The sequence below is a fragment of the Microcaecilia unicolor genome, chromosome 1 (assembly GCF_901765095.1).
Source record: "Microcaecilia unicolor chromosome 1, aMicUni1.1, whole genome shotgun sequence".
NCBI classification, from domain to species: Eukaryota; Metazoa; Chordata; class Amphibia; order Gymnophiona; family Siphonopidae; genus Microcaecilia; species Microcaecilia unicolor.
Window position 1 is genome coordinate 510,634,579 of NC_044031.1, and position 25,650 is coordinate 510,660,228.

A 25,650-nucleotide genomic window follows, 5' to 3' on the forward strand; every position below is an offset into this window, starting at 1 on the left:
AGAAAAGAAGCGCATTCGATGTGATTCCTAGACTTCTTGATGAACTGCTCTTCAAAGGATACCATTGGCAAGGGCAGGGCATTGCAGTCAAGAGTGGCCACATCCTCTTGAGTCACTTTGAGGGTATTGGAAGTGAGTTCTCACTTCTGTGGAGGCTGTTATGGCCTCCTATACCATGGAGGATGAGCAGTCCTCATATCAAGGGCACTTCAAAGATAATCGTGATCTTGGTGCCTAAGTGCTTTCAACACAGCACTCTGAAGGGGTTTGATGACACTCCACATCCCAGGCCTCTACCTAATATCTGGCATTCCTGTACCTTGGTATCAATGAGGACAAGGATGTATCCTTCCCCAGATAGGGATTGGACAATAACCAATCCTGATGGCCTATACTGATGTTTGAAGTCGAAGGTGATCAAGACACACACGATGTTGATGTGTCCCTAATTTCCCATGCAACTCCTAGAGCCATGAAGATCAATACTACCAAAGCTGAAGTCAATGGACCATCTTACTAGTGCCAAAAATTCATTTGCACTGCTTTTTGCACTGCTTTTTACAACCACAGATTCCTCTCTTTGACATATCTGTGAACACAGAATGCAATGAGAGAGATCATGGTTGAGCCCCAGGCATTTCAGGCACCAAGAGTGGGTATCTGTGATGGATATAATTTTATTACACTAGAAGCTATTTTTAAAGGCATTGGAAACTTTTTTCTGAAACATGTCTGGAAAAATAGCTGCACGGGAATCAAATGACTCAATTTTGAAACAACTCAAGTGGGTTCAAACACCTTAAAAAAATCTAAGGTGATTAACAGGAAAAAGGGACATCGCACAACAGCAACAGGACTTACACAGCAAAAATCTAGATTAATGAGGAGAAATCATGTTGCCACATCTGTGAGGGGAGCTCAGTGAAACATGACCTAGCTTCTAGCTCAATGTTAAAAATGTTGACTGGGGGGGGGAGTCACGTGATGCTGTAGAGAGAGCAAGACGTGCCTGCTCTGCTCTCCGAGGCCCCGCAGCCATTCCGCATCTGAAAACTTACAAATTTTACTTAAACGAGACTCCAGCATACAGAACCAGTGACTTACAGCACAAATGGACAAATCTGTAGAAACCCCCGCAAAAAAGATGGTGGGGAAAACAGCCAAAAAGGAGAAAGAAAAAACGAAGGGCGCCGAACAAGCCACAGAACAGCGCCCAGAACCGCTTGAACAGAAATTTTCTCCAGAACAATTAATACAACTTACAGAGGTTATGGAGAAAACGCTAGAGGCAAAACTGGCAACGCTCACCACTCGATTCGCTAGCTTTGAATCCTTACTGACTGAGACCACGCAGCGCACCGGTGAACTGGAGCACAGGGTATCGGAGCTGGAGGACTCTTTATCACCGATACCGCAGCAACTGAAAAAGCATACAGAAAAATTGCACGAGGTCGCCGCCAAACTAGACGACCTCGAAAATAGATCGAGACGGGCAAACCTGAGGTTAGTAGGGTTCCCGGAGTCGGTGGGGGACTCGGTGCTGGAAACGATAGTGGCACGATGGTTGAAAGAGGAATTCGCGACCTCGGACCATGCAGGGCCCTTGTGCATAGAGAAAATACACCGCGTGGGCAGGAAACAAGATGGCCGCTCATCTCCCCGAGTAGTGATCTTGAAACTACATAATTATATACATAAAACGGAGATCCTACGGGGCTACCGCCTGAAAAGAAATGACACCAAATTTGAGGGGCACTTGATCCGCATTTTTCAGGATTATTCCGCATCGCTGCAAGAGCGAAGGAAACAATTTACCCCAATATGTCGTCGTCTACATGAGGCAAAAGAAAACTTTATGCTAATATACCCTGCGACTCTGAAAATTAAACATGAAGGAAGGTGGAAGGCGTTTGAAACAGTGGCCGCTGCAATGGAAATGGTGAAAACTCTGGAAACAAATAATGGACAGACATCTGCAAGTCCTGGTAGAAGTGGAGACTGAAACTACACTGAGAAAAAGACTGGTCTTTAAATGGTGATATGTTATGGCTTTAAAGCTGGGGGTTTATAGGAGGTTTCTAGGAGGTTTGAAATATGTTATGTAGACTGTATAACACTGTAAGTGGGGGCTGGGGGGCCTCGAGTATCAATAGTGATTCTGACCCTATATGGGGAATAGCATAACAGTGGGGAAGGCAGGGAGGGTTAGTAAGGGATTCCAAGGGAGAAAGGGGGGGAAGGGGGGGAGGGGTTTACTTAGGGGGTGGGTACGGGGGGAGGGGATTCAGGAGATACGTTTCAATAGTAGACGGGGGCAGTTGGGAAGCAAGAATAGAAGAAGCCACTGGGAGGGGCTGGGCTCCCGGGTGGTACGCCACAGAGTACCGACACCCTATATAAGAGAGACCTTATATGACGAGTAGTACCATAAAACGTATAATCTCATGGAATGTTTCAGGTATCTCGTCTCCTGTAAAGCGTACAAAAATTCTAACACAATTAAAACGACATAAAGTGGACATAGCGTGTCTGCAGGAGACCAAATTGTCGGACGCAGAACACGAGAAACTAACCAGACAATGGGTTGGAGAATGTTATTATTCCTCAGCTGAAAATGGCCGCAGGGGAGTAGCGATCCTAATTAGACGGGGTCTCCATTGTAAGGCTAAGTTGATCCACAAGGATAAAGAGGGACGGATATTACTGCTCCATGTTGTCCTGCATGGACTTCCCTTTTATCTATGCTCAGTGTATGGCCCAAATGACACTAACACACGGTTTTTTCAAGACCTGACCGCATTAGGATACCGTTATGCAGACGCCCCCTGGGTGTGGGGTGGGGATTTCAATGAGGTGATGGACCCTGGGAAAGATAGGTCAAGTATCAGAAACAGCGAAATAGTGGCTGAGGGATCGCGGCAGGTCCTGACACAAATGAGCAGGGCTCTTAACCTCATGGATGTCTGGAGGACCTTGAATCCTACAGTTAGGATAAGTTACCCACTTATCTAAAGCACATAAAACCTGGTCTAGAATTGACTACATATTGATAACCCAATCTTGGTTTTTTAAGGTCAAGGGAGCAGATATTGGGTCCTTAGTAGTATCGGATCATTGTATGGTTTGGGTAGACCTAGAGTTTACTTTGCCTGGAGCACTAGGAGCTAGGTGGAGATTCCCTGCGCACTTGTATGGTGACACCCACTTTAGGACTTATTTGGTCAATTTATGGGATCAATACCTGAGTGACAATGAAAGTTCATGTACTTCACCCATTTTGCTGTGGGAAGCCTCTAAGGCAGTCCTTAGAGGGGGTGTCTTTGCATATGTGTGCACGCAAGCGAAAAAGAAGGCGGGAACCATACTGAGGTTGGAAAAAGAATATAAAAAACTGAAACAAATTAGTATCCGGCAGCCAACTCTGCAAAATCAAAGTAATCTAGCGGCCACATTAGCGGCCTTGAATACGGCAATACATGAACAAACAAAAAAACAGTTAATGTATGGGAAACTAAATTTTCAGAGATTTGGAAATAAATCTGGCCGGCTCTTAGCAAATATTGTAAGATACAGGGGGACCAGACCATTAATTACAGAGGTGCTAGATAACAAAGGTGACAAGATATCCTCCCAAGAGGGAATCTCTAAAATATTTTATGACTACTTCACTAAAACCTTTTCAAACGAACCACAAGGGAAAGGCCCTGAATTGTTAGATTACCTGGAGGACTCGGGCATCCCGAAGTTGCCTCAGATAGCTAGGGCACGGCTGGGGAAACCGATTTCAGCACAAGAAATACAGCAGGTAATAAAATCGCTCCCACTGGGGTCCACTCCGGGCCCTGATGGCTTGTCCAATGAATACTATAAGTTACTGCCACCACAGGTCGGGGGGTATCTTTCCCAATTTTTTGAGGCTGTGGTTCAGAGAGGTTTCTTCCCGCAAGAAACAAACACAGCTTTAATTACCCCGATTTTAAAACCGGGAAAGCCCAGTAACCAGGTAACATCCTATAGGCCGATATCGTTGATGAACTCTGACCTAAAAATTCTAACAAGGGCAATGGCAGCACGACTCGCATACTATATGCCAGGGTTGGTTAGTCCGGCCCAGGTGGGATTCGTAAAAGGCAGACACTCCACCTTAAATGTACGTAAACTATTGCTGGCTATGGCTCACTGTCATACAATAGAACAGCCTTTGTTAATAGTGGGCCTCGATGCTGAGAAAGCATTTGATAAAGTGCATTGGGATTATATGTTTGAGGTGTTGGAATACGTGGGGGTGGAAGGATGGTTTATGGAAGCACTTCAGGCTCTTTATGAGAGACCCTCAGCGAAGTTATTAATTAACTCATTTGTTTCCCCTTCCTTTGAAATCCAAGCAGGGGTCCGACAAGGCTTCCCACTTTCACCATTATTATTCCTGCTCTATCTAGAGCCCTTGATACGTACTATTGAGAAAGATCCAGACATAGAGGGTGTAGAATTGCCATTCCAGAGTGTCAAGACACTGGCCTATGCAGACGACCTGTTGTTAACACTCACTTCCCCCCAGGAATCGCTTTATAAATTGCTCTCTGCGGTGGAGGAGTTTGGGTTTTACTCTGGCTTTAGGTTAAATTTGCAGAAATCGGAGGCACTACCCTTATTCCCTGCAATTAAAGACCAGTGGGTAGGCTGTTTTCCGCTAAAATGGGCATCAGACTTTATTACTTATTTAGGAGTGAAGATCCCCACGGACTTAGTGAGGATATACACTTTAAACATTGAACCTTTGAAGGTGAAGACAGCAGACATTGAAAAGTTGGCAGGGTTTACCGCTGTCTCTTTTAGGGAGGGTAGCGTTATATAATATAATCCTTTTTCCCATGTGGATATACAAGTTTCAAATGCTTCCTATATATCTGTTACGGAGGAATGAACAGTGGATACATAAAAGATTAAATGGGTACTTATGGAACGGAAAGAGGGCTCGTCTGAACATAAAAAGGGCACAACTGCCCCGGGCCAAGGGAGGGTTAGGCCTCCTAAGTTTGCGGCTTTTTTCCATTTCCAGCAACCTAAGACACTTATCAGATTAGTTTCGTTCCACATCTTACTTTTCTTGTACAAGGACAGAAACACAAATGCTTGGAAAAACCCATTTTGCATGTTGGGTGCATGGAAGGGGATATCGGGGAGATACCCTAGGCCAGGCCAGATTTATATTCCAGCCACTAAAACAAACTTGGAAGTGGGTGACCAGGTTCCTTTCTCTAGATAGTAAAAATTCACTGCTTCTGTCGGTCAGAGGGAACCCAGACTTTCCAGTAGGAGACACATCTGTTGTATTTAGGGTTTGGGAAAGACATGGGATAACTTACTTGTTTCATGTTGTAACGGACCAGGGGGAGATGAAAACTTTGCAGGACATATGTACAGAATTTCATATTGATCAAGTGGATGTTTTTGCATATTATCAACTGAGACATTACGTGGCCTCTCTCCCCAAACAAGCTTTGACTGCGGAGATAGGGGACAAACTTACTGAACTGTTGAGTCTGGAGGCCCAACAAAGAGTACCGTTGAGATACTTTCACTCTTTTATAAGAGAATCTTCCCCGAACTTTGACTTTTCCAAAATAATTGAACAATGGAATGCAGAGCTGGGACTTAATCTACAGGAAGAGCACTTACACAGACAGTTGATATCGGTGACTAAGTTTACAGAGAATGTAGCCTGGCAGGAATTGCAGCTAAAATTTTTGCTGAGACTGTTTATATCACCGTATAGGGCCTGGAGAGCAACCATAACAGACGTGGATTCCTGTCCAAAGTGTGGAGTTTCCGGAGCACACCTGGGGCACATGTTCTGGACGTGTCCCGGGGTGCAAAAATTTTGGAAAGACGTGGGACTACAAGTATCTAACTGTTGGTGCACAAGATGGAAGATAGATCCAGGACAATTATTTGAGTCATTTGCAAGTGCAGGGTGTATGCCAGCAAAAATGAAAGCCTTTTTAAAGCGCACTGTGCTGATGGGCAAGAGAACAATACTACAACTGTGGAGAAATGCAGAAAGCCCCTCCCTGGCACAGTGGCGTACAGCAATGATTCAAATGTGCTCTTTAGAGAAACGGAAAATAAAGGACTTGGCGTCTGACAAAGGGGACATTTTTTGTGCCACTTGGGCACCCTTTTGGGACACACTTACCCCTACTGCTCGAAGCCGTATCCTGAACCTATGAGGGGGGGAGGGCAGGGGGGCAATAGGGTGGGTTGGGGGGGTGGGTGGGTGGGCACGTTTCTATGGGAAGGGGGGAGGCGTAGGAGGGGGAAAAAGTTTAAACCTTGGCAGAGTTGTTGTTTGGTTTAGGAATACCAAGATTAGTAAACGCTGTACCTAAAATCTTGTAACTCTGTGTTAATTCTGTTTCAATAAAAATGAATGGGAAAAAAAAAAAAAATGTTGACTGGTAAGGTCCCAAGTCAACAGCAGTAGATGGGAAGCATGCACATGCACAGTAAAACCAGTAGAACACTCTCAAAAGTTCTTGGAAAGCTGTGGAACTCATTGCCAGAGGATAATGGTATCAGCGGTTAGTGTATCTGGGTTTAAAAAAGAACTCTGGACAAGTTCCTGAAGGAAAAGTCCACAGTCTGCTATTGAGATAGACAGAGGGAAAGCCACTGCTTGTCCATGGGATCTGGGATCAGTAGCACGAATCTTGCTACTATTTGGGATTCTGTCAGGTAATTGTGACCTGAATTTGCCACTGTTGGAGGGAGGATACTGGACTAGATGGACCACTGGTCTGACCCAGTATGGCTATTCTTACGTTCTTAGAGAGCTGTTCCTGCACTGGGTTCTGATGGATATCACCTACATATGAGGATGACTATACCCTGCTTGTCTGCAGAGAAAGAAGGAAACGCATTTCATAGACACCTTCACTAATTTTGCTCCTCTTCAGAGAACTATTTTATTCTGGTCAATACCAATTAGTACTGTGATATGAAAAGTTAGACATACTTGAAAATGAGTATTTCTTCAAATTAAGCGCATCCTTGCACAGTAGTAACATGGCACTTTATATTACATACCCTAAAAAAGAACATACTTACTGCCTGATTCTCCATACGTGCAAATATAACATTTAGCATCTGTGTGAGAGTAGCCTTGGCCGTTGTCTGATTTATTAGATTTTTGCTTGCTAGATAAATATTGTAGCATGTTCTCACAGCCTGAAGCACTGTTCCTTCATGAATTTCTATATGTTGGGATGTTACTGCAGTAAGCAAAGCCTGAAATAAAAGTACACTTTTAAAACAAATTGTTCATTTGTGAAAACATACTATACCATAAGGTAATTTCTTTGAAGAATGATCATATAGAAATGTACATTTTCTTTAATACTCTGTAAAATTCACTCAGTTCTTTAATTTTGACAATAAAAAATAATATGCATTCATCAATTACATTCAGTAAACTTTACTAAAAGATACTCTGTCTCCTCTTGCCCATGTTACTTGTCTACTAGTCTTTGTACCTCTATTTAGTTTTGTACACCACTTAGATGGTTATCCTGATCAGTGGTACAGTAAATTCTAAATAAACTCGGGCAAAAAAAAAAAAAAAAGACTTCAATCATATATTTTATGGGATCACTGCAGTCTATTTAAGAAAGTATTTTCATTTTTATGTCTTTTCATGTTTATTTTCATGCCTTCCATACTATGTGAAAGTAATAGAAATACTCCTTTATTGATGCAACATACTGAGAGATGACAAAACAAGTGTACATTACATTATGGTACAACTGGAACTTGCCTATATATATGTGCCTTATTCTCTGAAATCTTCATCAGATTTTAACCCTGTCTGATATGGATCTTATAAAGCTGGACCTCGTTCAGGAAAATTTGGTGTGGAACTAGGCCATTGGTGGGGGGGGGGTTATATTACGCCATTTTAATTTCTAAACTTGGAGAATGATTTTGGGATGCACTGGACATGATGAGACTCAAACAAAGGCAGTAATTTTAAAATGACTATCATATTTGCTTTAAAAGGAAAGTTTGAAGATACTTTGACAAATTATCTTATTTTAGTGTTTCCATTTGGCTATTTTTTTAAATTCTTTTAGACCTGAAGCAGTTTTACATCTTTTTAATGTTTAAGGATCCAACTGTGACAGTATGTTACTTGTTTATAATCATGATGTAGCAACAAACATGCAATGTGAAACAAAACATAGTCCATGACAATTCAACAGGATTTGTATTAGTAGGATAGGTCAGTTATATGCTGTCTTTTGCTGCTTCAGGGATTCCAAATCTGTGCTTACTCCATACTCAGTAAAGTTTACAGGGGATCCAACAATGAATATGCATGAAATAAATGTGCATATGGAAACTCAACTGACTGTAGGATCACCAAGACAAGCTTGGGAAGCCCTGCTGTAAACATCTATCAACAATTTTCAATTTTTCATTTTAACAATCTTGACACCATCCCTTCAGCATGGAAGCTATTACAACAATCTCTCCCCTTTTTCAAGTACCTGTCTGTTTTCAAAAGGAACAGAAAAGCACAATATCATCTTGAAAAAGAGTATTTTTAAAACCTCTTTTGAAGCCTTTTAATCTTTTCCTATTTTGTCAGAAACAAAAGCTGACAGGTTATGACAGGAAAATGCTAGTCACCAAATCCCAGCTTGTTTTCATCGGAATATACCTTTATTATTTGTAATTGAACCCCTTCGTCTGTTTGTGGACCCTGAAAACAGCCACATATTGTTTCAATAATTCTATCAATTAATTTTTTGCCCGGCGTGGTACTGTCTGGTGCGCTGCCCGTCAGATGTCCATACGCTATAAGTTTCTAAATGAAAAAGAATAAAAAGGTTTACAACTGAACAACAATTACAGTATGGATTTAGAACAGAACTTTTCACCAAAACTTGACTGTGAAGTATCTAAATTGTAAAGCATATATGATTTATTAAGAGTTAATGAATCACAAGGCAATGTACAATAATATATAAAATAAAGTAGGTAGAAAACAACAGCATCTCATTATAGGAAAGGAAAGGAGGAGGTAAAAGAAAGTAGTAAAGGACAGATTCTCTTAGGGAGGGAAGAATGAGGAGTTAGTGAATCCCTCAAGGACTATCTGGTCCCATGTGAATTGTATAGGCTTTTCAAATAAATGTTTAACAGGACTTTAAATTTAGGGTAAGAGAGTTGGAGGCGAATAGCAATCTATAGTTGTTTCTATTAAGAAATAAAATGGCATCCAATTTCTGATGAAAGCACAACCTAACAAGTCCTAATTTTCTCTCTCACCTTTCCCTTTAAGAAAATTATTAGATCCAATGGATATAAGTCAATCTTAAGATATTGCTGGAATATGATGAAATAAAAACATATTTCTGTTATACCTACATCATGAGTCTAAAATACAGGGGTTCTCAACACAGTCCTCAAGTCATACTCAGCCAGTCTGGTTTTCAAGATATCCACAATAAATATGCATGGATAAATTTGAATGCACTGCATTTACTGTATATAAGTCTCTCTCATACATATTCATTGTGGATATCTTGAAACCCTGACTGGCTGGGTGTGTTCTGAGGACTGCGTTGAGAACCCTTGCTCTAATCACAGTTCCATCTTGAAACTAACAAAACTACAGGGTGAAACCGGGTTGTTCTAAGAACTTAAGGAAGAAAAACAAAAACATTTCAGGTTCAAAAATAATTGCAGGGATAAATGCCTTTAACATTCAATAATTACAAGGGCAACATGAAAACACATCATTATGGTCCTTAGTTGCTTCCATTTTCTACAGTTCTCACTGACCGTGTGCTGAAAGGTACAAGCCTCCTTGCTCCTTTGGTAGGCCTATTACAGAGTCTATTTACTAAAGTGTTTGAGATTTTTCAGTTACTGGGGCTAAAAGCCAAAACTGACATACAGCAACTGCAAGACCTCTACTTTAAATTTCTGGGGTATACCCAACATGCTTCGATTCAGTTAACACAGAGAAAAATTCTTTACTGTGTTAATTAAATAGCAGAAAATGTGATGCAGTTGGTTATACATATTCAAGTGACTTTATCTGCCATGTTAACTTTAAGTTTCACTCCCTGCCCATTTTCCACCCTGCTCTATGGTAACATGGAAATTACCAAACATTAACTGCTAAGACACCATATTGTTAGTGCACCGCCCATATTAACTGTTAGCACATATAAATATCCGCACTAACAGTTAGCACAGATTAGTAAACAGAAGGGCTGGTCATCGATTAAAAATTGTAATCGCGCGTCGGCCATTATTAAAAATTTTGATCGTGTGATAAATCACGTTAAAACGTCCCCACTCACATTTCCTCCTGTTAAGTACAAAATACAGACAGCAAGAAGTAAATTCTCAGAATTGAGAAGTTTCAATTACTAAACTTGAAAAAAAAAATGTCTTACCTTTGTGGTCTGGTGTGGTCTGGTGTGTTCTGAACTCTGTTTCCAGGATCTCCTGTCCATTCACTATATCTTTTCTCTCCTCCTTTCTTCTTCATGCTATGGCATCCCTATATATCCATCTTTCACAACTTTCTTCCATTTTTCTGCATCCTTCTCATGTCTATCTAGTTTCCAACTCTTCCCTTTCCCTCCACTCATGGGCTGTAAATCCTCCCTTCTCTTCCTTTCTCTGTCATCTATGTGCATTTCCCCTCTCTTCCCTTCTACCTTCTGTTCAAGTCCACCATCTCCCTTCTTTCTTTCAATCCCAATTCCACATCTATCCCTCTCTTCCCCTTCCACCCAGCATCACCCTTTCTCTCCCTCTTTCCCCAACCATCAAGCATTGCTCCTCTCTCTCGATCATCAACCATCAACCCACCTCTCTCTTTTGGCTCTCACCATCCAGCATCACTTGTCTCTCTCCTCCCCCCCCCCCCACGTTCAGTATCATCCATCTCTTCCCTCTCATACACCATCACCATCCAACATTACTCCGTCTCTCGGTCCCGCCCCCAACCATCTACCATCACTCCGTCTCTCCTCCTTTCCCCACCACTACTACCACCACAAAAACAAAACCATCATCCCTCCCTGCCCCACCTCTCTCTCCCTCACCCCCAACCATCTATTATTGCCTTGTCTCCCCTATATCCTGCATTGACCCATCTTTTCCCCTCTCCATAGTGTGCACTGCTCTGTCTCTCTTCACTCCCCCATAGTGTGTACTGCCCCGTCTTACCGCATCCCCATATCCTGTATTTCCCGGTCTCTCCTCATCCTCCATATCCTGAGTTGCCTTGTCTCTTCCCTCAGTTCCTGTATCCAGCTTTGCCCCATCTTGTCTCCCTGTCCTCTCCCCCTTCCGCTGGTTTACTCATTTTAGATGGTCTGGAGCTCGTGCGCCAATCCCCTGCTTCTCTCACCATGGCTGACGTGGCAGCAAGCAAAACAAAGGCGCAGGGACGTTACCCTCTGCGTACTGGCACTGGCTCTGCAGGACCCAGAAACAGGTAGTTATAGACGGTCTGGAGCTCGTGCACCAATCCCCCAGTTTCTCTTCACCATAGCTGTAGTGGCAACAAGCAAAAGACAGGCACGGGGACGTTCCCCTCTGTGTGCTGCCGCTGGCTGTGCCACACCCAGAAACAGAAAGTTATATAACTAACTTCCTGTTTCTGGGTCTGGCAGAGCCAGCGGCAGCATGCAGAGGGGTACATCCCTGCGCCTGTGTTTTGCTTGCTTCCACTACAGCCACGGTGAAGAGAGAAGCAGGGGATCGGCGCATGAGCTCCAGACCATCTAAAATGAGTAAGCCAGTGGGAGGGGGAGAGGACAGGGAGATGACGGAGCAAAACTACATTTGGGGGATGGGGAGGGAAAGGAATGTGTAAACTGTGTTAACATTTTTAACGCTAAACATTTAGTGAATTAATTGCGTTAACGCGTTAAATATACAGCCCTAGTAAACAGGATCCTATGTTACATGTTAGAAACTCCCAAAAATGAGGAAACTTATCACTCAACTGGCAGACAGTTCAAATTTACAATATTAAGAATTTCAAAATGCTTTTATGTATGAAGGAAAAAACATTTATGAAAACTGCATAAAATTCTGAGTAGGTTTATCTCCCTTCCTGACCTGTAAGAGTACTTAAAAAAGCCAAACAAAGAACATACAAAAGGAAAGAAGAAAAATCTTTTAAATGGCTTACTCAAGAAAACTTGTTTTGGAAGCAAAAAAAAATATATGGCATATGCAACTACAGATAACAAGGTTACTTATCTGTAGCAGGTGTTTCCATAGATAGAATGATATAAGTCCTCACAATAGGCTGGCATCATCCAATGGACCCTTGCAGACAGAGCGAATGCTACATACCTGTAGAAGGTATTCTCCGAGGACAGCAGGCTGATTGTTCTCACTGATGGGTGACGTCCACGGCAGCCCCTCCAATCGGAATCTTCACTAGCAAAGTCCTTTGCTAGCCCTCGCGCGCCCGCGCGCACCGCGCATGCGCGGCCGTCTTCCCGCCCGAAACCGGCTCGAGCCGGCCAGTCCAGTATGTAGCAAGACAAACTCTCAAGGGAAGACACAACTCCAAAGGGGAGGCGGGCGGGTTTGTGAGAACAATCAGCCTGCTGTCCTCGGAGAATACCTTCTACAGGTATGTAGCATTCGCTTTCTCCGAGGACAAGCAGGCTGCTTGTTCTCACTGATGGGGTATCCCTAGCCCCCAGGCTCACTCAAAACAACAACCATGGTCAATTGGGCCTCGCAACGGCGAGGACATAACAGAAATTGACCTAAAAAAATTTACCAACTAACTGAGAGTGTAGCCTGGAACAGAACAAACAGGGCCCTCGGGGGTGGAGTTGGATCCTAAAGCCCAAACAGGTTCTGAAGAACTGACTGCCCGAACCGACTGTTGCGTCGGGTATCCTGCTGCAGGCAGTAATGGGATGTGAATGTGTGGACAGAAGCCCACGTCGCAGCTTTGCAAATTTCTTCAATGGAGGCTGACTTCAAGTGGGCTACCGACGCAGCCATGGCTCTAACATTATGAGCCGTGACATGACCCTCAAGAGCCAGCCCCGCCTGGGCGTAAGTGAAGGAAATGCAATCTGCTAGCCAATTGGATATGGTGCGTTTCCCTACAGCCACTCCCCTCCTATTGGGATCAAAAGAAACAAACAATTGGGCGGACTGTCTGTGGGGCTGTGTCCGCTCCAGGTAGAAGGCCAATGCTCTCTTGCAGTCCAATGTGTGCAGCTGACGTTCAGCAGGGCAGGAATGAGGACGGGGAAAGAATGTTGGCAAGACAATTGACTGGTTCAGATGGAACTCCGACACGACCTTTGGCAGGAACTTAGGGTGAGTGCGGAGGACTACTCTGTTATGATGAAATTTGGTGTAAGGGGCCTGGGCTACCAGGGCCTGAAGCTCACTGACTCTACGAGCTGAAGTAACTGCCACCAAGAAAATGACCTTCCAGGTCAAGTACTTCAGATGGCAGGAATTCAGTGGCTCAAAAGGAGGTTTCATCAGCTGGGTGAGAACGACATTGAGATCCCATGACACTGTAGGAGGCTTGACAGGGGGCTTTGACAAAAGCAAACCTCTCATGAAGCGAACAACTAAAGGCTGTCCTGAGATCGGCTTACCTTCCACTTGGTAATGGTATGCACTGATTGCACTAAGATGAACCCTTACGGAGTTGGTCTTAAGACCAGACTCAGACAAGTGCAGAAGGTATTCAAGCAGGGTCTGTGTAGGACAAGAGCGAGGATCTAGGGCCTTGCTGTCACACCAGACGGCAAACCTCCTCCAATGAAAGAAGTAACTTCTCTTAGTGGAGTCTTTCCTGGAAGCAAGCAAGATACGGGAGACACCCTCTGGCAGACCCAAAGAGGCAAAATCTACGCCCTCAACATCCAGGCCGTGAGAGCCAGGGACCGGAGGTTGGGATGCAGAAGAGCCCCTTCGTCCTGCGTGATGAGGGTCGGAAAACACTCCAATCTCCACGGTTCTTCGGAGGATAACTCCAGAAGAAGAGGGAACCAGATCTGACGCGGCCAAAAAGGAGCAATCAGGATCATGGTGCCTCGGTCTTGCTTGAGTTTCAACAAAGTCTTCCCCACCAGAGGAATGGGAGGATAAGCATACAGCAGGCCCTCCCCCCAATCGAGGAGGAAGGCATCCGACGCCAGTCTGCCGGTGGCCTGAAGCCTGGAACAGAACTGAGGGACTTTGTGGTTTGCTCGAGATGCGAAGAGATCCACCAAGGGGGTGCCCCACGCTTGGAAGATCTGGCGCACCACTCGGGAGCTGAGCGACCACTCGTGAGGTTGCATAATCCTGCTCAACCTGTCGGCCAGACTGTTGTTTACGCCTGCCAGATATGTGGCTTGGAGCACCATGCCGTACCGGCGAGCCCAGGTCCACATGCTGACGGCTTCCTGACACAGGGGGCGAGATCCGGTGCCCCCCTGCTTGTTTACATAGTACATGGCAACCTGGTTGTCTGTCTGAATTTGAATAATTTGGTGGGACAGCCGATCTCTGAAAGCCTTCAGAGCGTTCCAGATCGCTCGTAACTCCAGAAGATTGATCTGTAGATCGCGTTCTTGGAGGGACCAGCTTCCTTGGGTGTGAAGCCCATCGACATGAGCTCCCCATCCCAGGAGAGACGCATCCGTGGTCAGCACTTTTTGTGGCTGAGGAATTTGGAAGGGACGTCCCAGAGTCAAATTGGTCCAAATCGTCCACCAATACAGGGATTCGAGAAAACTCGTGGACAGGTGGATCACGTCCTCTAGACCTCCAGCGGCCTGATACCACTGGGAGGCTAGGGTCCATTGAGCAGATCTCATGTGAAGGCGGGCCATGGGAGTCACATGAACTGTGGAGGCCATATGGCCCAGCAATCTCAACATCTGCCGAGCTGTGATCTCCTGGGACGCCCGCACCCGGGAGACGAGGGACAACAAGTTGTTGGCTCTCGTCTCTGGGAGATAGGCGCGAGTCGTCCGAGAATCCAGCAGGGCTCCTATGAATTCGAGGTTCTGCACTGGAAGAAGATGGGACTTTGGGTAATTTATCACAAACCCCAGTAGCTCCAGAAGGCGAATAGTCATCTGCATGGACTGCAGGGCTCCTGCCTCGGACGTGTTCTTTACCAGCCAATCGTCGAGATATGGGAACACGTGTACTCCCAGCCTGCGAAGTGCCGCTGCTACCACAGCTAGGCACTTTGTGAACACCCTGGGCGCAGAGGCGAGCCCAAAGGGTAGCACACAGTACTGGAAGTGGCGTGTGCCCAACTGAAATCGCAGATACTGTCTGTGAGCTGGCAGTATCGGGATATGTGTGTAGGCATCCTTCAAGTCCAGAGAGCATAGCCAATCGTTTTGCTGAATCATGGGGAGAAGGGTGCCCAGGGAAAGCATCCTGAACTTTTCTTTTACGAGATATTTGTTCAGGGCCCTTAGGTCTAGGATGGGACGCATCCCCCCTGTTTTCTTTTCCACAAGGAAGTACCTGGAATAGAATCCCAGCCCTTCTTGCCCGGATGGCACGGGCTCGACCGCATTGGCGCTGAGAAGGGCGGAGAGTTCCTCTGCAAGTACCCTCTTGTGCTGGAAGCTGTAAGACTGAGCTCCCGGTGGACAATTTGGAGGTTTTGAGGTCAAATTGAGGGTGTACCCCTGCCGGACTATTTGCAGAACCCACTGATCGGAGGTTATGAGAGGCCACCTTCGGTGAAAAGCTTTCAACCTCCCTCCGACTGGCAGGTCGCCCGGCACGGACACTTGGATGTCGGCTATGCTCTGCTGGAGCCAGTCAAAAGCTCGCCCCTTGCTTTTGCTGGGGAGCCGCGGGGCCTTGCTGAGTCGCATGCTGCTGACGAGAGCGAGCGCGCTGGGGCTTAGCCTGGGCCGCAGGCTGTCGGGAAGGAGGATTGTACCTACGCTTGCCAGAAGAGTAGGGAACAGTCTTCCTTCCTCCGAAAAATCGTCTACCTGTAGAGGTAGAAGCTGAAGGCTGCCGGCGGGCGAATTTGTCGAATGCGGTGTCCCGCTGGTGGAGAGACTCTACCACCTGTTCGACTTTTTCGCCAAAAATGTTGTCCGCACGGCAAGGCGAGTCCGCAATCCGCTGCTGGATTCTATTCTCCAGGTCGGCGGCACGCAGCCATGAGAGCCTGCGCATCACCACACCTTGAGCAGCGGCCCTGGACGCAACATCAAAAGTGTCATAAACTCCTCTGGCCAGGAATTTTCTGCACGCCTTCAGCTGCCTGACCACCTCCTGAAAAGGCTTGGCTTGCTCAGGGGGAAGAGCATCAACCAAGCCCGCCAACTGCCGCACATTGTTCCGCATGTGTATGTTCGTGTAGAGCTGGTAAGACTGGATCTTGGACACGAGCATAGAGGAATGGTAGGCCTTCCTCCCAAAGGAGTCTAAGGTTCTAGCGTCCTTGCCCGGGGGCGCCGAAGCATGTTCCCTAGAACTCTTAGCCTTCTTTAGGGCCAAATCCACAACTCCAGAGTCATGAGGCAACTGAGTGCGCATCAGCTCTGGGTCCCCATGGATCCGGTACTGGGACTCGATCTTCTTGGGAATGTGGGGATTAGTTAAGGGTTTCGTCCAGTTCGCAAGCAATGTCTTTTTTAGGACATGGTGCAAGGGAACGGTGGACGCTTCCTTAGGTGGAGAAGGATAGTCCAGGAGCTCAAACATTTCAGCCCTGGGCTCGTCCTCCACAACCACCGGGAAGGGGATGGCCGTAGACATCTCCCGGACAAAGGAAGCAAAAGACAGACTCTCGGGAGGAGAAAGCTGTCTTTCAGGAGAGGGAGTGGGATCAGAAGGAAGACCCTCAGACTCCTTGTCAGAGAAATATCTAGGATCTTCCTCTTCCTCCCACGAGGCCTCACCCTCGGTGTCAGACACAAGTTCACGAACCTGTGTCTGCAACCTCGCCCTGCTCGACTCAGTGGAGCCACGTCCACGATGGGGGCGTCGAGAGGTAGACTCCCTCGCCCGCATCGGCGAAGCTCCCTCCGCCGACGTAGTCGGGGAGCCTTCCTGGGAGGTGGCCGCTGCCGGCACCGCACGCGGTACCGACGTCGGGGACCTCAACCTGGGCGATGGGCCAGCCGGCGCCACGCTCGATGGTACCGGAGGCGCAAGCACCGCCGGTACCGGAGGGGTAGGGCGCAACAGCTCTCCCAGAATCTCTGGGAGAACGGCCCGGAGGCTCTCGTTTAGAGCGGCTGCAGAGAAAGGCTGTGAGGTCGATGCAGGCGTCGACGTCAGGACCTGTTCCGGGCGAGGAGGCTGTTCCGGGCTGTCCAGAGTGGAGCGCATCGACACCTCTTGGACAGAGGGTGAGCGGTCCTCTCGGTGCCGATGCCTGCTGGGTGCCGAATCCCTCGGCGACCCAGAGCTCTCGGTGCCGACGCGGGGAGGAGACCGGTGTCGATGCTTCTTCGACTTCTTCCGAAGCATGTCACCGGAGCTCCCCGGCACAGACGAGGAGGACGTAGAATCCATCCGTCGCTTCCTCGGGGCCGAGGCCGAAGAAGGTCGGTCTCGGGGGGGCTGTACCGCAGGAGCCCTCAGGGTGGGAGGAGACCCACCCGAAGGCTCACCGCCACCAGCAGGGGAATGGACAGCCCTCACCTGCACTCCTGACGATGCACCACCGTCCGACGACATCAGCAGACGAGGTCCCGGTACCACCGACGTCGATGCAGCTATCCGATGTCTCGGCGCCGATGCAGAGGCCCGATGCCTCGATGCACTCGATGCAAGGGCGGCCGAGGAAGATGGTCTGGACGCTGACGACGTCGATGCACTCGAAGATCCCGGTGCCGATGCCGACGAAGAGCCCGAGAACAACACGTTCCACTGGGCTAGTCTCGCTACCTGAGTCCGCCTTTGAAGCAGGGAACACAGACTGCAGTTCTGAGGGCGGTGCTCGGCCCCCAGACACTGAAGACACGACGAGTGTCGATCAGTGAGCGAGATAACCCGGGCGCACTGGGTGCACTTCTTGAAGCCGCTGGAAGGCTTCGATGTCATGGGCGGAAAAATCACGCCGGCGAAATCAAAGTCCGAAATGACGGAAAAAGAGCACCAAAAACTTTAGAGGGAGAAAATCTCGACCGAGGCCGAAAAGAGGCCTACCCCGACGACGAAAGAAAACTTATCGGGGCCAAAAGCTGGAAATACGGGGAGGATTGAAACGAAACCCGGTGGAGGGGTTCCGGAGCACTTCCCGAGTACAAGAAAAGCTTTTCCGAAGAAAAAAACACGTTCAACAATATGGACGCGCGAGGTCGACTCTCCGGGGCTCGACACAGCGAAAAATACGACCGTACCGAGTGCGGACAAAAGAAGACTGGCCGGCTCAAGCCGGTTTCGGGCGGGAAGACGGCCGCGCATGCGCGGTGCGCGCGGGCGCGCGAGGGCTAGCAAAGGACTTTGCTAGTGAAGATTCCGATTGGAGGGGCTGCCGTGGACGTCACCCATCAGTGAGAACAAGCAGCCTGCTTGTCCTCGGAGAATACATGTACACTCCAAGTAGAAGACAAAGGACTGTTTGCAATACAAGTGTGTAAGACATGTTCGTTACTGTGTGAATGTGGCTTAGGCAAAAATGCTGGAAATGATGAATGCCTGGTGAACATGGAAATCTGACAAAAGCTTAGGACGGAAATCTGAACAGGTGCGCAGAACCAACCTATTGCTGAAAATCTTCAACTGGAACAAATCACTAAGGCCTGGAACTCACCAAAACTCTGCCCGCTGAACTGCCTGCCATCAAAAATAAGACCTTCCAGGTCAGGTACTTCAGGTTACAGGAGTCTAGTGTCTCAGATTTTTCATCAGCTGGGTTAGAACAGTGTTCAAGTTTCAACGACACAGCAAGTGGTTTGATCTGAGGCTTCAATTAAAGCAAGCCCCATATGGCAAGGCTATTCAGAAATAGATTTCCCTTCTACATGGTGGTGACAGGCGCTGATTACCATATATACTCAAATATAAAATCATCCTACTCGTAGCGCCCCCCCCCCAAAAAAAAAAACAAAAAACTTGAGCCTACGATATAGTCCTGGTGATCTAGTACAGAGTCGGTGCAGATGTGAGTCCTACTTGCTCTGCCTATGCTGCATTCCTCAGTTGAAAGAGGCTGCTGTAGTTTCCAGCAGAAGTCTTGCAAGATTGCTGTTGGAGGTTGTGGCAGCCATTTTGGGATTGAAGCCAGCATGGGTAGGAGCATACTGCCCATGCCAGCTCCAATCCCAAAATGGCTGCCGCAATCTCCAACAGCAATCTTGCAAGACTGCCACTACAAGTCACAGCAGCCATTTTGACTGAAGATGCATAGGCAGGAGTCAGTTGGGCTTGGTCCTGCCCCGATTCTCAACTAGACCACCAGGACTATACGACAGGCCTAGGGGAGGGGCATCCTCAGTTTGTGGGGAGAGGAGGGAGGGAAGAAAGGAAGGGGAGGGGGAAGAATACTGGACAGCATGGGAGAGGGGAGAAATGCCGAATACCACAGGAAGGCTTGAATGTAAACCAAGATAAATATTTATATATATATTATATATTTGTTACATTTGTATCCCACATTTTCTCACCTATTTGTAGGCTCAATGTGGCTTACATAGTACCAGAGAGGCGTTTGCAGTCTCCGTTGTAAATAAATACAAAGTGATATTGTGGTAAGATAAAGTTCATGTGGCACAGCCACATTAAGGAATCGTACAACGGAAGAGTTGTGTTATGTCCATTACGTACTTTAGTTTTGTTGTGTTGCAGAGATCAGGCCTTTATGTTGGACTGGTAGGGTATGCCTTTTTAAACAGGTTCAGTTTTAGTTTTTTTCCAGAAGTTTAGGTGGTCATACGTAGTTTTCAAGGCTTTTGGTAATGCGTTCCACAGTTGTGTGGTTATGTAGGAGAAACTAGATGCGTAAGCTGATTTGTGTTTGAGTCCTTTGCAGCTTAGGTAGTGCAGATTTAGGTACGTTCGTGTTGATTCAATGATGTAATGAGGGCCATTTTTTGGCCAAAAATCTCAGTTTATATTCAAGTATATACACTAAGGTGGACAGTAATACAGTTAGGCTTTAAATCAAGACTCAGAGAGATTTATAGGGTATTCAAACAGGTTTTGTGCGAGACAGGGAAAGGGTTCTAGGGTCTTTCCATAAGACTGTTAGTGGAAAGGAAAGGAAGGGATTTTAGATTAAGCTCATGCCTTTAAGTTGTAGCTCAAGGCAAGTTATATTCAGGTACAGCTTATAAGTCCTCTGGAGACAAGAAATTAAGTCTTTACCTAAAGCAGTGGAGGGTTATGCAACTTGCCCAAGATCACAAAGAGCCTGAAAGATCTAAGCAAGTTTTACCTGGTTCTCAGCTTGCTGCTCAAACCATTAGGGTACTCCTCCACTCCAAATATAGATCCATTAAAAAATTATTCCAGAGATATATTTAGAATCTTAGTACAGTCTTTGTTATTGCCCCAATTTGATTACTACAATATTGTGCTGGTTTGCTGTTCTAAAACAGTGATCAATTGTTTACAATTGTTACAGAATACAGCTGTGAGATTAATCTATGGTTTATCAAAATATGACTCAGTTAAAAATTTCTACTTAAAATTAAACTGGCTACCAATTATGGCACGTATTCATTTTATACTGAATGTTACTGTTTTTAAAATTTTGTTTGGTGAGGTACCTTCTTATATGATAAACTTGACTACACTTTTGCAGAATTAATGTTCTAAATATAATATTTGCAATCATTTCTTATTGGGTTTTCCAAATGTTAGTGGGATAAAATCAATTAAGCATTTTTCTTCCATTTTACAATATCAGATGGCTACATTATGGAATTCTCTTCAGTTAACTTTGAGACCGTCAACATTATTTATTATTTAGGAAAAAACTAAAATCTTTTATTTTGTGTTATCGATTCTATACCCTCTGGTTGTCAATGAAATTAATAGGCTTCTTAGTATTATTGGTTGTTTATTAAATTGTAATTCCTAGATTTCTAATCTAGTACCTCTTGTTATAATCAGACCTTGAACTGAAAAGTTATAGGCAGAATATAAATCCCAGTGTAATAATAAAAATAATAAGCCAGAACATAAGAGTAGCCATACTGGGTCAGACCAATGGTCCATCTAACACAGTATCCTCTTTTCCAAACAGAGGCCAAGCCAGGTCACAAGTACCTGGCAGAAACTCAAATCGTGGCAACACTCCATACTACAAATTCCAGGGAAAGCAGTTGCTTCCCATGTCTGTCTTAATAGCAGACTATGGACTATTCCTCCAGGAATTTGTCCAACCTTTTTTGAACCCAGATACGCTAACTGCTGTTACCACATCCTCCAGCAAAGAGTTCCAGAGCTTAACTATTTGTTGAGTGAAAAAATATTTCCTCCTATTTGTTTTAAAAATATTTCCATTTAACTTCCTCGAATGTCCCCTAGTCTTTGTACTTTTAGAACGAGTAAAAAATCGATTTACTTTTACTCGTTCTACACCACTCAGGATTTTGTAGACCTCAATCATAATCATATCTCCCCTCATCTGTGCTGAACAGCACTAACCTCTTTAGCCTTTCTTCATACGAGAGGAGTTCCATCCCCTTTATCATTTTGGTCGCTCTTCTTTGAACCTTTTCTAATTCTGCTATATCTTTTTTGAGATACTGTGACCAGAACTGAATGCAATACTCAAGGTGCGGATGAACCATGGAGCGATACAAAGGCATTATAGAGTATTTTCGGTCTTATTCACCATCCCTTTCCTATTAATTCCTTCCAATCTTCTGCTAAGTGGCCGCCGCACACTGAGCAGAAGATTTCAGCGTATTATCTACAACGATACCAAGACCATTTTCTCAAGCGCTGACTCCAAAGGTGGACCCTAGCATCAGGTAACTATGATTCGGATTATTCTATCCAATGTGCATCACTTTGCGTTTGTCCACATTAAATTTCATCTGCCATTTGGATGCCCAGTCTTCCAATTTCCTAAGGTCTTCCTGCAATATTTTACAGTCCGCATGTGTTTTAACAACCTTGAATAGTTTTGTATCATCTGCAAATGTGATCAGCTCACTCATCGTTCCGATTTTCAAATCATTTAAAAATATGTTAAATGGTACCAGTCACAGTACAGATCCCTGTGGAACTCCACTGTTCGCCCTACTCAACTGAGAGAAATGACCATTTAATGCTACCCTCTGTTTTCTGTCCAATAACCAATTCCTAATCCACACCAGAACCTTGTCTCCTATCCCAAGACTCTAATTTTCTCAGTAGTCTCTCATGAGGAACTTTATCAAAAGCTTTCTGAAAATCAAGATATACTGCATCAACTGGCTCACTTTTATCCACATGTTTATTCTCTGCCAGTTACATGAGCAAACGTCATCCCTCTAGAGATGGCCCAGTTCCATAATCTGAGAGTCCTTCAACACAGAAGATCCTGTTCCTCTCTGCTTGCTGACATGGTTATTTTGTTCTCTATCTCAACTAGGATTATTTTGTCGACCATCCAGTCTCTGAAAGCTCTTACAGTATTCCGCACTGCCCTGAGAACCACGAAATTTATCTGAAGTCTCTCCTGAGCAGACCAAAGATCTCGTGTGAAATCTATCTACACAAGCCGTCATCCCAGTCTGGGTGCATCTGTGCAGAGAACAATATATAGAAAAGGAATTTTTAAAAACGATACCTTTCATCAAATTGAACTGATCCAACCACAAAAAGAGAAAATCCCCGAGACCCAGACTATGTCCCATAATTTCTGAGTGGCCCGATTCCATTAAGTGTGTAAACTAAATAGGGACTGTCTTATTCCTATTATTCCTATCTACTTTTTGCAACAGCTACTCTGCCTCTCTCCTTACATCGAGAAGGTAAATCCCAGTTGTGCATGCCATGGTAACATCAAGACTGGATTACTGCAATGCACTATACAATGGTCTGATTACAAAGGGCCTGCACCAGCTCCAGTTGATTCAGAATGCAGCAGCAAGACTCATAGAAGGTTGCAAGTGACGTGACGACATCACACCATTTTCACAAAAACTTCATTGGCTACCAGTACAATACAGGGCTAAATTTAAAACTCTACGTCTGATCTTCAAGGCCCTCAAAGGAAATGGCCCCGAGTATCTGAAGAATAGGATGATCCTCCACACACCGCCAAGGATACTAAGGTCCTCCCAAGGATTTTCACTAACCACATCCTCTGCAAAAGGCATTACACAATGTGATACCCGCAAGCGAGCCTTCTCCAGGGTAGTCCCCACACTCTGGAATGAACTGCCTGAAAAGTTGTGTTTAACACAAGACTATCTCTACTTCAGGAAGCAGGTGAAGGCTAGGCTCTTCAACCACACCTTTAATGGAAGAATTAACTAACTTGTTAGTCTCACTCACACACACAAGGAGTGACTCGGGCTGTACATACTGCAGCGGGACATGTTTATCCACTCCTACTCTAGCTGAGATAATATTTAACCATCTCTTTGACCGCATGTGCAACTTTCTTCAAATCAGTCACCTTACTTTTTAACTCTTCCTACTTTCTTACCCATCTATATGTTACAACTTTGCCTTACCCTTCACTATCAATTATAATGTTCTATTACGTATTGTGCTGACATTGCAAATAGTATACCATGCCATACTTTGTATTGTTAGTTGAATATTTTTACAGCTGTAACTGCCTATTGCTCATGTTTGATCTACTCTTACTGTACGCCGCCTTGAGGAAATTCCTTCAAAAAGGCGGTAAATAAATCCTAATAAATAAAAATATTCCAAAACACTCTAAACATAACATAGGAATAGCCATATCGGGTCAGACCAATGGTCCATCTAGCCCAGTACCCTGCTTCCAACAGCGGCCAATACAGGTCACAAGTACATGACAGAAACCCAATTAATAGCAACATTCCATGTCACCAATCCTGGGCCAAGCAGTGGCTCCCCCCCTATGTCCATCTCAATAACAGCCTATGGACTTTTCCTCCAGGAACTTGTCCAAACCTTTTTCAAACCCAGATACACTAAATGCTGTTACCACATCCTCTGGCAAAAAGTTCCGGAGCTTAACCATTCTTTGAGTGAAAACATATTTCCAGCAATTTGTTTTAAAAGTATTTCATGTCATTTCATTGAGTATCCCCTGGTCTTGTACTTTTTGAAAGATTGAAAAATCGATTCACTTCTACCCTTTCTACATCACACAGGGTTTTATAGACCTCAATCATATCACCCCCCCCCCCCCCTCAGCTGTCTCTTTTCTAAGCTGAAATGTACTAACCTCTTTAACCTTTCCTTATATGGGAGGAGTTCCATCCCCTTTATCATTTTGGTCGCTCTTCTTTGAACCTTTTCTAATTCTGCTATATCTTTTTTGATGTATGGCGACCAAAACTGAATGCAATAGTCAAAGAAGAAGTTGCATCATGGAGCAATACAGAGGCATTATAATATTCTTGGTCTTATTTTGCATCCCTTTCCTAATTAATAATTCCTAGCATCCTGTTTTGCTTTTTTTGGCCTCCGCCACACACTGGGCAGAAGATTTCAGCGTATTGTCCACCCTAGCATCAGTTATCTATGATTCATTCTTCCCAATGTGCATCACTTTGCATTTGTCCACATTCTGCCATTTGGATCCCCGGACTTCCAGTTTCCTAAGGTATTCTTGCAATTTTTCACAATCCATTTGTGTTTTGACAACTTTGAATAGTTTAGTGTCATCTGCAAATTTAAGTCACCTCACTCGTCGTTCCGTTTTTCAGATCATTTATACATAAGTTAAATAGCATTGGTTCCAGTACAGATCCCTGCGACACTCCACTGTTCACCCTCCTCCATTGAGAAAAATTGCCATTTAACCCTACCCTGTTCTCTGTCCAATAACCAATTCCTAATCCACAGAAGGACATTGACTCTTATCCCATGACTTTTTAATTTTCTCAGGAGTCTTTCATGAGGAACTCTTGTCAAAAGCTTTCTGAAAATTCAGATACACTATGTGGGGGCTCATTTTCAAAGCACTTAACCTTCCAAAGTTCCGGTACAGGTAGATCTCTTATATCTTCTTCCGTAAAGACCAAAGGAGCTATGGGTTACATTAATCTATGTGGCTCAACAACCTCAGCATGCCCCACTGCTCATGTCTGTTGACTCAATACAATCTCCTGAACCACAGATACCAGGAAGGTTATCCTTTCTGGTAAGAGAAGAGAAAGGCTTTTGCCTGGGTCATGTCTAGTGGAGCTCCTATAAATTCTAACTGAAGTGATGGACTTGAGTGATTGTTTATAAACTTATATTATTGCATAGCTACTACAGCTAAACATTTTGTAAAAACATGTGGATCTGACACTTGGCCAAAGGGCAGGATACAAAAATGGTAGGATGGCTCCCTTCAAGGAACCTGACGTATCTCTATGAAGGTATACACATCATTCAGCTCCAGAGAACATCACCAGTCTTTTTTGGAAAATAAAAAGAAGGATCATGGTGCCTATGAAAAACATTTGAACTGTTCTCAAACCAAAAACTCAGGTCTACGAAGAG

The 25,650-nt window shown here is 45.1% G+C and overlaps 1 protein-coding gene across 2 annotated transcripts in view; it reads right to left on the bottom strand.

Moving 5' to 3' along the window:
* ARFGEF1 (ADP ribosylation factor guanine nucleotide exchange factor 1) overlaps window positions 1-25,650 on the bottom strand; it is a 456,734-nt gene that overhangs the window by 401,428 nt on the left and 29,656 nt on the right. For both annotated transcript variants that reach the window (XM_030215298.1, XM_030215307.1), the window contains exons 4-5: window positions 8,720-8,866; window positions 7,108-7,287 (exon numbers count right to left, since the gene is read on the bottom strand). In XM_030215298.1, the coding sequence (XP_030071158.1) occupies window positions 7,108-7,287; window positions 8,720-8,866 (327 nt within the window). The remainder of the gene's footprint in view (window positions 1-7,107; window positions 7,288-8,719; window positions 8,867-25,650) is intronic.